The 14,695-nt window shown below is 41.0% G+C and overlaps 1 protein-coding gene and 1 pseudogene across 1 annotated transcript; one reads left to right on the top strand and one right to left on the bottom strand.

Annotated features, from left to right (window-relative positions):
- The first annotated feature begins 6,681 nt into the window (after positions 1 to 6,681).
- On the top strand, positions 6,682 to 8,101 carry LOC114840827 (annotated as a pseudogene).
- An 816-nt stretch (positions 8,102 to 8,917) lies between these two features.
- Positions 8,918 to 13,681, bottom strand: LOC105009922 (GDP-L-fucose synthase-like). The gene is made up of 9 exons (XM_034296779.1): positions 13,506 to 13,681; positions 13,164 to 13,278; positions 12,328 to 12,456; positions 12,148 to 12,221; positions 11,239 to 11,375; positions 10,821 to 10,952; positions 10,101 to 10,180; positions 9,816 to 9,915; positions 8,918 to 9,219 (listed from the first exon to the last, which is right to left on the bottom strand). Exons 1-9 carry the CDS (start codon positions 13,664 to 13,666, stop codon positions 9,164 to 9,166), a joined length of 984 nt encoding a protein of 327 aa, XP_034152670.1. The 5' UTR covers positions 13,667 to 13,681; the 3' UTR covers positions 8,918 to 9,163.
- Positions 13,682 to 14,695: the final 1,014 nt, after the last annotated feature.

The raw sequence follows: 14,695 nt of genomic DNA, 5'->3' as shown, positions 1-14,695 counted from the left end.
TAATTTCAGTCCCAGATGAAGACTACAGGGGGCCTAGCAGAGATTCTAATAGAGGTCTACATGAAAGCCACTCCAGCTGTGACAATTTAAGCCAAACGACACTAGACAGTTTTCCCTCAAGCCCAAAGCCTTGCAGTGAGAAATTGAACTGGTTAGTTTTAGGGTTATCATGATTGACCTGTTTTAAAAATTGACCTGTTTTAAGAAAATGTTTTTGTAATTAGCTCTTCCTTTCCTTCCTTTCGGATTGGTGCTAAACCAGCATGGCAGCGAACATCATTTGGGAACCAAGAATGAGGATAGGGACTAGAGGAAGAAGCATCTGAAGTGGAGGAGTTCGATGATGCCATTCTAATTAAGACAATGAAACAGATGAATAGATGCAACGATGAACTTTCAAACCAATATTTGCTTCAGAATAAAAAGTAAGAGTGAGAACTGGTCCGGCTAACAGACAGCGCATCCCCCTCCACAAACAGCCTTCTATAAACCCCAACCTCTTTTGAATTGGGATTGTCTCTGTAAGGCACTTTGTGACAACTGCTGTTGTAAAAAGGGCTTTATAAATACATTTGATTGATTGATTTGATTGATTGGTGGGAAGATGTCTGAAACAAGTTGAGGTCAATAAGACAAGTGGGATGAGCTCAGACTTTTCCATGGGCTGATCATGTGACCGGTGTGTCCCTTTTTAAACTCAGTATTTATACTGGCTGTGCATGTGATTCAACTTGTGTCTTTATCAATCAATCAATTAAATGTATTTATAAAGCCCCTTTTAACATCAGCAGTTGTCACAAAGTGCTTTTACAAAACACCTGGCCTTAAATCCCAAGGAGTAACAACTGTAGTGTTGAATTTCAGTGGCTATAAAAAACTCCCTTAGAATGCCAGAATTTAGGAAGAAACCTAGAGAGGACCCAGGCTCAGAGGGGTGACCAGTCTTCTTCTGGCTGTGGTGGGTGAACATATTAAGATTACAATTGTAATAATTAATAAATGCATGTGGGCTGAGTCCAGAGTCTATTTAAACTTGGTCCAGGTCGGAAGCATGACCAGATGGACGGGGATAGGGACAACACACAGGAGCGAGAGGGGTCAGCACTGTGGCAGCTGAAATCGTCAGGTATCGTCTTGATCTGCAACACAACCAGTAGGACTTTGGACAGGAACAGCAACGGTGCTTTCAAGCCAGGTACTCCGCAGGTGTGGGCCTGGACCTCATGTCCTCCTAAGTTCAAAATGGGAGGAGACTGTGAACATTTTGAAAATGCATTCCTTAGATCTACAGGGATTTATAGTGGAGAAGGAGAACTGACCCTACTCCCCCAGCACAATAATATAGCAGCGTAAGACCTTGGGACTGAGACGGGGGGTCTGGCGACACTGTGGCCCTACCCGGGGGAGGCCCAACAGGCAGGAAATCAATCCATCCACATTGCCAAGCATCAACCAAAGGGGCACCCACCAACCGCAACCACCCTGAATGAGGGTAGAGTATTGCCAGCAGAGTACAGCCCAATTGCACAAGTGCGCAACAGAAAGACAACAACAAGCCAGTGACTCCGCCCCCGAGAGGCATTGGAGGGAGGGCATCCCAGTGGCGATCATTAAATTCAGGGGCAACAGCTCTGGTGGACATTCCTGCAGTCAGCATGTTCCTGTTTGAATACATTTTTGTCACTATGGTTACTCAAATAAGAATACATTTATTATTTTTTCAGCAATACCTTTTATAATTTATTTTCTTAAGACATAATTGTTTTGATTATTTTATTGATAACTTGAGAAAACGTGTTTGTTTTAATAATGTTTCTGCGCTACGTCAGGTTGCACGTGAACTATGTGTTGGGTGCGCTAAATTAGTTTTACCAGCAGGGTTCACTGGTGTACACTACTTTGCATGAGGCCTCGAGTAATGCGCAATACAATGGTATGGAAAGCCTTAGCGCTTTCAGAAGAATCGCATCTCCGTCACAACTACATGACTGAATGTCCAAATGTTTGAGGTGTCAATATCTAATGTCAGTATCTACAAGTCTCGAGAAAAAAGGCCCTACTAACCAAAGCTACAGTCACTAGAATAAGGAGAGAACTTGACAACAGGACAACAGTTGTTTTTTTAATTATAGGATATGTGGTTTGATGGACCCTCAGTGGCAGGAACTGATGGGGGAGGGGGAGTTGCCACTGATTGGACCAGAGTCCAGTGGGAGTAGGAGGTATAGAGCAAAAACGTCTTGTCTTTGTACCTAGCCATAATGGGAGACTAGAACTTTACTTAAAACACCCTTGCCTCTTTAACAAGTGAAAACAAAATTGCAGATATGAGAGTTTTATGAACGGACACTATATTTATGATACATGAAAATTATATAGTCATATTTTAATTAAAAATGCATTATTTTTCATAAACTTTCAAAAACACTAGAATGAATATGCAGTAGCCTATGGTATAATATATTTTAATATTTGAGTTACATAAAATAACAAAGATGACCGTATTTTAATGAGACTTCAGAGAAAAAAACACCCAAATAACCAAACAATCAGCTGAAATTAGTCAAATACATGTTTGTGTAAGAAATAAAATAAATTGCCATGGTACAAAGCTGGTTTCTTGACCATTATGTATGGTGTTGCTTTTCCTTTAGTGGCCACTGCGCCACTATTATTATTTTCTGATTGTACTTAAGAACTAACAGTAAACGTTGGCATTTAAACTAAGACCGTCTCCGAGTCAACCTCGATACTTACCAATGACCATCACTCACGATGTCACCTTGGAGAACCGGTTGGGTTTGCCCTGGTGTCATAACATTCGCCCACGAGATAAGAGTGCCCTGTTTCCTGTAAGCCCATTCGCAGTACGGCTGTAATTTTCAACCAGTTTTCAGTTGTTTAACCACAACAGTGTCTTTGTTGTTCATGTAAGAAAAGCACATATATTCACATTCTTTGAATAGTCTCCCCACCTGCTAAAGCACTGGTTCGGGGTGTCAGCTGACAGAAGATAAAATATGTGGATAGTCTTGTGAAGGCTCACGGTGACTACGGTACTCAGGCATAGAAGACCCACGTTCACATCGATGACGAATGACCATGGACATTAACGAGAATAGGGTGACTTAAGGGAAAACGCCCCCCTTAAGGGGCGTTTGGCCAGATATTTAGATTAACATATTGATAAGAGTCAGACAAATTCATATGGGAAAAAATATATTGTGCAGAATGATTATATTTTATTGCAAATTATTCAAATGCCAAACTATGTAAATGGGGCGTTTTACACCACTATCGGGGAAAAATGCCCTTCCCTGTGGGGTAAAATGTTAGTTCTAGAAAGACATAAATTCAGCCAATGAACACAGACACAAGAAGAGGCTATTGATGCGTATGTGAATGCACTCAGAGAACTCGCTAGGTCATGTGACTTTGGATCACTCGAATCGGACATGATACGAGACCAAATAGTGTAAATGCGTGAACAAAAGACTGTGCCATAAATTGCTGCAGGAAGAAGGGCTGACATTGCAGAGAACATTAACTGTTGCCCGAGTTTTTGAAGCTGCACAAGCCGAAGCAAGAGCACTGTCGGAGAGCAGTAAACCGAAAGACAGCGAAGTGAACTTTAATAGGAGTTGGAGCAGCAGTGGAGCACGCGAAGCGCACGAGAGAAGAAAGGAGCCCGCGAACGACGGAGACATCAGCGCAACGAAATGTCACATATGTGGACTGTCAAACCACGCACTGGATGAATGCGGCGCTAGGACAGCTACATTTCTATTTTGCAAGAGGGTCGGGCACTATGCACACTGCTGTATGAAAAAGAACAGCCCAAAAGGAGAAAAAGACTCAAAAAGTAAAAGTGAAGCAAAGCAGAGAAAGTCAGACCAAATGTATGTGGTGCCAAATGTAGAAGTTTGGTAAAAAATGTATTGCTGATACATTTTCAACATTTAGCTCACTTTCCTCACATTTAGCGCTTTTTCCTCACATTTGAGACATACATTATATATATATATTATATATAAATGTTAAATTTAAATGTTATATCTATATCTAAATGTTAAATTTATATCTAAATGTTAAATTTATATCTGAATGTTAAATCTAAATGTCATTTAGATGCGCAATTTGAAGCCTCTGCAGTGGGTGTGGTTTCCTTGGGGATTTAAATATTTAGCTTTACACTTGGTGGCACATTTAGATTCAACATTTAACATTTAGATATATATTTAATATTTAGATTTAATATTTAGATTTAATATTTAGATTTAGATATAACATTTAGATTTAGCATTTAGATAAACATTTTACATTTAGATTTAGATATAACATTTAGATTTAACATTTAATATTTAGATATATATTTAACATTTAGATTTAGATTTAACATTTAGATTTAGATATAACATTTAACATGTAACATTTAGATATAATTTCTGTCTCAAATGTGAGGAAAATGCGCTAAATGTGAGGAAAGTGAGCTAAATGTTGAAAATGTGTCATTGTCATCAGCACCTGAGGCCTAACAGAAGGCTATGGATCTGATGATATGTGGAATGCCAGGAATTGTATGCTACATGGATGACATGGTTCTGTACGCAGATGATGAGGACCAGTTGGAAAAAAGGCTGAGAAAAGTCTTCAAAAGATTTCAAGAAAGAGAATTAACTCTGAACAAAGATAAATGTGTGCTGGGATTAAAACAAATTGAAATACTTGGACATGTCATCTCAGGAGAAGGAATCAAACCTGACCCAAAGAAAGTTGAAGCCATAAGCAAAGCACCAAGACCAGAGAACGTGGCACGTCTTTGTTCATTCTTAGGCACATGTTGATTTCTGATGAAGTTCATTCCAAACTATGCAAACTTATCAGAGCCGCTTAGAAGATTGACAAGGAAAGGTCAAGAATGGCAGTGGACAAGCAAGACTGAAAGGTCATTCATTAACATGAAGAGAGCTATGGTAAGCCAACCATGCCTTGCTTACGTTAAGCTTGATGCTCAAACTACAGTGATATCTGATGCTAGTCCAATAGGATTAGGGGCTGTACTGTTACAGAAACTGTCCAATGGACAAAACAAACCGATTGCTTATGCAAGACTGCACCCTTTTGAATATCCCATCCCATGTGCGGATGAATTAATCTACACACAGTGGATTGATCCTGTAAAATGAAACAAGCAATGAACATAGCACATGAAACTTATCAATGAGTTGTGAGAACAAAACAATTATTGAGAAACAAGTTTTATTGGCCAAATATGGACATTGAAAGAATGGTCAGAAATTGCAATGCATGTGTACTGAATCAACCTCTACACGAAGATCAACCACTACAACCACTGGAGTTACCTCCAAGACCATGGACAAAGCTCTGAATTGGTGTAGGTGGTCCAATAGGAAATCAACACATACTGACAGTCATTGACTATTCTTATTCTTATCCAGAAGCAGTAGCGATAACAGAAATATCCTCACAAGTAGTGATTAGAGAGCTGTTGAAAATCTTTGCAAGATTTGGATACCCCCTAGAGATTGTCACGGATAATGGCAGACAATTTGTGGCCAATCTTTTTCGAAGATTTCCTCAAAACCTGTGGAATCAAATACATCAGAGCATCACCTTACTACCTGAAAAGTAATGGGAAGAGTGAGCGTTTCCACAGATACCTGAAGAAGGCGGTCCGTGCAACCAACTGTGATGGAAAGAACTGGAAAGAGGAATTGCCAAAGATTCTCATGGCATATAGAACAATATCACAGAGCATCAGGTGAAACGCCAGCCTACCTTATCTTTGGAAGGGACACGCGCATAAAGTTACCAAACAGAACCACACAACCAGTATTTTTTTTCTTCTTCCTAATTTATCACAATATGGTCATGTATAATTTTGCCATTAAAAAAGTAGTGTTTCATTTAGAATCCCAGGAATTATTTTTAGAGGGATTGTTAAAATAAAAACATATTACTCTTCCATTTATCATTTTCCTGGCCCTTTGACTTTTTCATCAACCCCCCATTTACTATTTTCTCAGTTCTAGCAAAGTTTGATCATTTATCTATTTGCCATTTTCCCCATGCAACATTTTGACGTGTCTTATGATAATGAACAAGGCGTGTCTAAGATGCTTGGGTGACACTAGATGTCAGTGAGATCCTATTTGGATCTAAGGTTATGCTCTCCAAATTGACCATGTAGCATGATATATTCAGCACCTGCTGGAGGAGTGCTTGCTTCAATTTGCTATATTTCTTATTCAAACTAATTTCATGTATGTTTTCATAGAAAACAAGGACATTTCGATATGACCCCAACATTTCTAGGCGGTAGTGTACAGTACATGTTAAATAAAGGTAAAAAAAATAAAAATACAGCTCAGCTGACAGCAACTGGTGTATTTCATTTGTTTTGGTCAGAAGAAAAAAAATAAGATGCAGCATCCTACGACAAAGAATCCAGATGTCATAAAGTCAATACAGGCAAAAGCAAACAATGCTTTTGAAAACATTGTATTTTCCAGCGCTTCTTGCTTGGGAGAGTTTTACTTAATCAAACATATAGTTCTGGGAGTTTTACTTACTCAAACATGTAGTTCTGAGAGTTTTACTTACTCAGACATGTAGGTCTGCCCTGAGGGTAGAAAATAAGGCGATTGAAAGGAGAGGGTAGCGGAGTGGGCGGAGCTTATGCCCCAACTCTGAAGTCACCCAGTTTAAGTTTAGGTACAATTGACAATTTTTCTTCTCTGTTTTTAAGGATATGGCCTCTGCGTCTTCACATGACCTTCTACGACCTGTAGTTCTTGGCAGCTTCATAGTAATGTGTGTCCTAGGTACATTTTGGATGTACTACACACCGACAGCCAACAGATCCTACCCATGCCCTGGTGTACTAAGCGATGGGAACCAGACACAGCCAGCTCCCAACCAAACACCCAAGACACATGACCAGCATGACAGATTTCAGACGGAGGATGGAGTCAAAGAAGCAGAAACTATTGTCTTGATCTGGATGTGGCCTTTTGGAGTTCCATTTGATCTGAACTCTTGTGCTTCCTTCAGCATCAAAGGTTGTCTACTAACAGCAAACAGAAGTCTTTACAACAAGGCGAATGTTGTGATGTTCCATCACAGGAACATCGCCAGTGACCTGAGTGATATGCCAAAAGAGCCACGACCATGGTTCCAAAAATGGGTTTGGTACAATATGGAGTCACCAACATACACACAAAGGATCCCAGGTCTTGACCACTTGTTCAATGTAACTGCAAGTTATCGACTGAGTTCTGATGTTTATGTGCCTTATGGGTCACTTGTTGAAGTGACCAGTGATGATAAAAGCTTTGAGCTGCCAAAGAAAGACAAATTGGTCTGTTGGGTTGTAAGCCACTGGAATCCAAACCACAAGAGAGTACCGATCTACAATGAGCTAAATAAACATGTCAAGATAGATGCATTTGGACGACACTTTGAAAAATACATAGAGGACAAGGCACAGATTGTGTCCAGCTGTAAATTCTACCTGGCATTTGAAAACTCTATCCACCAAGACTACATTACTGAGAAGCTGTATGAAACCTTGCACTCAGGATCTGTGCCGGTTGTTCTTGGTCCACCCAGGCAAAACTATGAAGCTGTTGTCCCAAAGGACTCTTTCATTCATGTGGATGACTTTCCTTCACTGAAGGAACTGGCAGATTGGCTTATTTTCCTTGAGAAGAATGAAACACAATACTTAAAGTATTTTAGCTGACGGAAACACTATAAAGTACATTTATCGGGCTTTGGAAAAGACCATGCTTGTCGAGCGTGTGGCTATCTTCAACAGAATAAAGGATACAGAATTGTTCAGAATCTTAATACATGGTTTTGGGGCTAATGGGTCTTCTTGAGTCTACAATGTTGAGTAATTCACAGTACAGTTGGGACTTAAAGCACAATTTTTTGTTTGTTTTTTTAGAAATGGAAACAGTTTTTAGATCCTCGTTTTTTTGATGCACCCCTTTGACCTTTACACAGACATACAGTAAGGGCCGGAAATATTTGGACACTGACAACATTTTCATAATTTTGGCTCTGTACGCCACCACAATGGAATTGAAATGAAACAACTGAGATGCAATTGAAATGCAGAATGCAGACTTGCAGCTTTAATTCAAGGGATTGAACAAAAGTATTGCATGAATTTGTCTGGCTGCTTCTGTCATCTGTCACATCATTAATAAACACTAGTGACCCAGGGCCATTGGAAGCCATGCATGCCCATGCCATCACACTGCCTTTTAGTTTAATTTTCTCTTGAGTTTCTTATTCCTAGGTAGGTACATTTTAAATAGAAATGTAACTGGGTGGTATTACAATGTTTTTAGCATTTAGATTCACTTTCTCATTAGTTGCTATTTCTTAGGTAGGACAAAATTAATTAGATATTAATGATTTTGTTCTTACATAACATTTGTTTGAAGAAAATATTGTAGCCAGGCAATAAGCATGGAAAATTAGCCTGTAACGTGTGTTACAGTAGTAAAAGATGCATTCCGCAACCTTTCAAGGTTTGGCTCCCTCAGGTGGATGTTACATTTTACATGATTACAGGCTGAACATTATAGGCTTCATTACAGGCTGAATATTACAAGCTTCATTACAGGCTGAATTTTACAGGCTTCATTACAGGCTGAATTTTACAGGCTTCATTAGAGGCTGAATAGTACAGGCTTCATTACGGGTTGAATATTACAGGCTTCATTACAGGCTGAATATTACAGGCTTTATTACAGGCTGAATAGACATTTTCTATGTTTTTAATTGCAATTTAAGTGTCAAAGAAGGCCATAGATAATTGAAGATTTACTGAATGTGTGGGACTGTTTTTGCCTGTCAGTTTATTAGTGAAAAGTACTGGTTATAATGCAATAGCCAATTCAAGTGTCAGAGGATGAAACCCTTAAGAAAACTTTAGATTCAAGCAAACAACCATTGTCGATGATTTAGAAAATTAGAAGGAGTTGGTTTGGGGGAAGGATTTAGACAATTTAATGGCAGATATCTGTCAACATATATGGAGGCCTCCCAACCTGAACAACAATCACGCCTTCACCTCTAGCTCCGGCTGACTTGCTAGGACTGGCGTTCAATCCAATTGGAGGAATCTTTACTTGCGGGCGGAGTCGTAGTTGGCCACAAACCAATCACAAGTCTCCTTCAGGGCTATAGAGGGAAGAACAAGACCAACCGTGAACACCAGACCACACTCTCCAGACTATCATGTGGTTCATTATCAAACTCCATGACCTGGGTGTCCACCTCTCTGAGGACCTCTACTGGTCCCTCAACACCTCAGCCCTGGTCAAAAAGGTGCAGTAGCACCTGTATTTTTTGAGGAGGCTGAAGAAAGCCTGCCTGTCCTCCAAGATCCTTGTGAACTTTTACCGCTGCACAACTGAGAGCATTCTGACAAACTGCGCCACAGTGGTTGCTCCGTGGCTAACCGAATGGCCCCGCAACGGGTGGTGAAAAACCTCTAGAACCTCACTGCTGCTATCAAAAGGCCCCACAGTTCATTTTAATGGAAGGTCTCCATAGCAATAAGAAAGTGATCAACAGCAAAATCCCTGCCAAACTGTGTCCATTTTTGTTAACGTAAGGCATCTGTCATTTTCAAAGCAGTAACCACTCAGTGGTACTTAATATGCTGGTTTTAGCACAACACAAGGTTTAACTAAGGTGTACAATCTCTCATGAATAAATCAGAACATTTTCCCAAAATGTTTTCCTCAAGTTCCCAGTGCTGTGAATGAAGGTACCTTGTTTGAAGGGGGTGAAGGTGAAGTTGGGACAGTACTGGCGAAGCTTGGCGTTACTGGCTGTCTTCTTGAACTGTCCATCTGCTTTAGCTGTGTCATACTGGAAGACATGGGGTTAAAGAAGACAACATGCAGCGGTACCTTGAGATTGAGTGTGTGTGTGTGTGCGTGTACATGCTTGTGTGTCAGTGCATTTGTGTATATGTATGTGTGTGTGTTTCTGTATGTACAAACTTGTGTGTGTGTGCACAGTTTATCTGGCCAGGCAGACAGTTGGAAGGATACAGTCACTTGACCCTTGAACCTCATCACCTCGACAACAGCCTCTGCTGCCTCCTTGATGGACACCTCTTCTTCCTCACCGACTGAAATGAGAAGACATACTCAACACTGTGTGTGTGTGTGTCTGTTTGTGTGTGTCTGTGTGTGTGTGTCTTTGTGTGTGTGTTGGGGGGTGTTTGTGTTTGGAAAGCCTTTTGAGAATCAAACTACCCTGGACTAGTATACTGAAAGGACTAAATAGGGAATGACCAACATGACAGATAAGGATGTGATTAAAATGACCACTGTGGTGATTTGAGTTTGTGCAACTATTTACATTATCTGAATTACTATAAAAGAACAATATCCCACACTCATGCTACACATAATTTCTTATAAAAAATAAGCAGACAACTGTTCGCTGGGATCTTTGAAATACACATGTAATGCTAACTGGGTCATTTCTTCTATTATGTTTAATTAACTGGGACGTGTAGACTACAAGAGATAAATGTTACTTGGCTTTCACTTTTTTTAAGCATTAATTTAAGAACAAGTAAATATCTTGCATCAATCGACAGGAATATCTGACAAATGTACTTTCTCTTTCTCACTGCAAATCCACCTTTTGGCAAAATAATTTGCACTGCATTGGGAGGAGAGACAAGTTATGCAAGTATTTAGTTGATTAGTATAGAAGATACATCTTAGTGTACATCGGTTTGTGTAGACGCGTCTCCTAACCAGACAGGATAATGGGTTCCACTTCTTTGTACTCTGTCAGCACCCAGAGGAAGAGGCGAGCCAGGTCCAACGAGTAGATGAACTGCCTTCTGGGAGTTCCTGAGCCCCACACCACTAATGGACTGCCCTCCTCTGACACACACACACATACATATATACATACATACACACACACACACACACACACACACACACACACACACACACACACACATACACACACACACACACACACACACACACATACATACACACACATACATACATACACATACATACACACACATACATACATACACACACATACATACACACACACACATACATACACACACACACATTCAAAGTGTTAAAGGCCTGATTTGTATGCAGAGTAAAGGCCTGATGCAGATTCCTGTTGTTGTTTTGGTGATCTTACTCTGAGCGATGTAGGCTTTGTGTATGAGTCCTGGTAGAACATGCCCGTCCTTGATGTTGAAATTATCATGAGGACCAAACACATTGGTTGGTATCACTGCCGTGTAGAAACGCCCACGCTCTTGGTCGTGATACGCACTGCCAGATAACAGACAATCACACTCGTCAACAGACCTACAGACATACACACACGTCAACAGACCTACAGACATACACACACGTCAACAGACCTGCAGACATACACACACGTCAACAGACCTGCAGACATACACACAGGTCAACAGACCTGCAGACATACACACACGTCAACAGACCTGCAGACATACACACACGTCAACAGACCTGCAGACATACACACACGTCAACAGACCTGCAGACATACAGACCTGCAGACATACACACATGTCAACAGACCTGCAGACATACACACACGTCAACAGACCTGCAGACATACACACAGGTCAACAGACCTGCAGACATACACACACGTCAACAGACCTGTAGACATACACACACGTCAACCAACCTGCAGACATACAGACCTGCAGACATTTACACATGTCAACAGACCTGCAGACATACACACACGTCAACAGACCTGCAGACATACACACACTTCAACAGACCTGCAGACATACACACACGTCAACAGACCTGTAGACATACACACACGTCAACAGACCTGCAGACATACACACACGTCAACAGACCTGCAGACATACACACACGTCAACAGACCTGCAGACATACAGACCTGCAGACATACACACATGTCAACAGACCTGCAGACATACACACACGTCAACAGACCTGCAGACATACACACAGGTCAACAGACCTGCAGACATTCAGTATGCTGGACACCCAGGTCAGCCTGGTGGAAGAGAAGTGAAGGTTAAACGGAACACACCTGTTGTAAACATTGAGCATTCTCTTGGCGTAGGAGTAGCCAAAGTTAGATTTGTGAGGAGGGCCATTGTGGATCTAGAAAGAGACATAATTGAGCTCACAACCAGGATGTCACACTGTAGACAACAGAGAACTACTGTCTCACACATGCACATAAAACACGGAGGAAGACTCTCTTCACCATGGTCTCATCAATGGGGTAGGTGGTCTTGTCAGGGAAGATGCAGGTGGACAGACATGAGACCACCTGGACAGCATCCACCTCGTGAGCAGCCTGAAGAACGTTGTCATTGATGTAAATGTTGTTCCTCTAGAGACGTGGACGGTTAGAAACATAAAACATACTGATAAATAAACATTCGCTAATCGTTGCAGATTTTAGGTCTTTGATGAAAAACACATTTTAAAGTAAACAGGACAACAGCTGAGTATAACCATGTTGGAAGAATGATACACGGACGAAGAGAATGATAATTAGAGCTCAATTACTTTCTGACATCCTATTTGCACATGGAGGAAAATCAATTGCTACCTGAGATTCTTTTCTATGTAGGGTGAAACTCCCCATTTCTAACAGATAAAACAACAAAAGAGATTTTTTGCGTAATAATGTCCATAAGTGGCGGTAAGAGGAAAGGCCACTAGGCACTCATGAACACACGTTACATCTCAGTTTACAGATATACACTTTGATGACCCCATAAAGACAGAAAGGTTAACAGGAAAACACTTCTAGCTCATTCAAATTAAAGTTATCAATTCTGTGAAAGATGCTTGGGTGATAGAAGGCAATGCCTCCACCACTGACCACTATATTATCATTAAGTAAAGACTGAACAATACAAAATTAAGGTTTCCCACACTACACAATTACTTTTATCTTTAGGAAGGGGGAAAATGTGCTTTAAATTTGTAAGTAGGCATATACTAAAGCACATTACAGACTGTTAACAGTAGGTTGTAAACATATTAGTGCCTATTTCAAACCAAACTATTGAATGTGTGTTCACGTCTTACCCAGAAGTCCAGGTTGGCTCTCATGTTTTTGAAGAGTCCTCCAACCATGGCTGCCAAGTGAATGACATGTGTTGGCTGGTGTTTCTGAAACACCTCCCGTGTCTCACCCGCGTCCCTGAGGATGCACACCAATGCACGCAGCAACGCATGCACGCACCAACGAATGCACCAATGCACACACACACACACACACACACACAGACACACACACACACACACACAGCTTCATTTTTGAAGTACAGGAACAAAAGTAATGTTGGACTACAAAGGGGAACAAGCGAGTGTGCTTTGCCCTGTGTTCATATTGGGTGTGACTGTATGTCTACGTGTGTGTTTTCTCACATGAGGTTTGCGTCCGTAGAAGAGAGGAAGATCCACTCCTCACCCTCCCGGATCCCTCGCTCTTCCCGGACCACATGCTGTATGGCCCTACCCACCAAACCGGTCCCCCCGGTAACCAACACACGCATAGGAGTACTCTGATCCAGAATGTTATCTTCCATCTGTGGAGAGGGAGAACGAGCTGGGGGTGGGGTGGAATAAGGGAAACATAAGGAAAAGGAATTGGCAAAATAATATATCTACATCTTTTAAGTAGTTGGAATTTGTGAAGAATGTGTGGCTATTGTTTTTTTAATTCACAATTGGTAAAATGTTACATATGAATTTCACATTCTATTTATGGGGACTTATTTGTCACACTTTTGGTGAGGCGCTGTAATCTGGTTCAGTATTCATCTATCAACTCCAAACCATATATTGGGACGGAGTTGGGACAGGTAGCAATAAGAGGCCAGAAAAGTTAAATGTACAGATAAGGAACAGCTGGAGGACCATTTTGCAACTTATTATGTCAATTGGCAACATGATTGGGTATAAAAAGAGCCTCTCAGAGTGGCAGTGTCTCTCAGAAGTCAAGATGGGCAGAGGATCACCAATTCCCCCAATGCTGCGATGAAAAATAGTGGAGCAATATCAGAAAGGAGTTTCTCAGAGAAAAATTGCAAAGAGTTTCAAGTTCTCATCATCTACAGTGCATGATATCATCCAAAGATTCAGAGAATCTGGAACAATCTCTGTGCGTAAGGGTCAAGGCCGGAAAACCATACTGGATGCCTGTGATCTTTGGCCTTCAGACGGCACAGCATCACATACAGGTATGATACTGTCATGGAAATCACAACACGGGCTCAGGAATACTTCCAGAAAACATTGACCGTGAACACAATCCACTGTGCCATTCGCCGTTGCCGGCTAAAACTCTATAGGTCAAAAAAGAAGCCGTATCTAAACAGGATCCAGAAGCGCAGGCGTTTTCTCTGGGCCAAGGATCATTTAAAATGGACTGTGGCAAAGTGGAAAAGTGTTCTGTGGTCAGACAAATCAAAATTTGAAGTTCATTTTGGAAAACTGGGATGCCATGTCATCCAGACTAAAGAGGACAAGGACAACCCAAGTTGTAATCAGCGTTCAGTTCAGAAGCCTGCATCTCTGATGGTATGGGGTTGCATGACTGCGTGTGGCATGGGCAG

The sequence above is a fragment of the Esox lucius genome, chromosome 14, assembly GCF_011004845.1.
Source record: "Esox lucius isolate fEsoLuc1 chromosome 14, fEsoLuc1.pri, whole genome shotgun sequence".
NCBI classification, from domain to species: Eukaryota; Metazoa; Chordata; class Actinopteri; order Esociformes; family Esocidae; genus Esox; species Esox lucius.
Note: the sequence above shows the minus strand (reverse complement) of the source record. Positions and strands in the feature narration are given on the sequence as shown.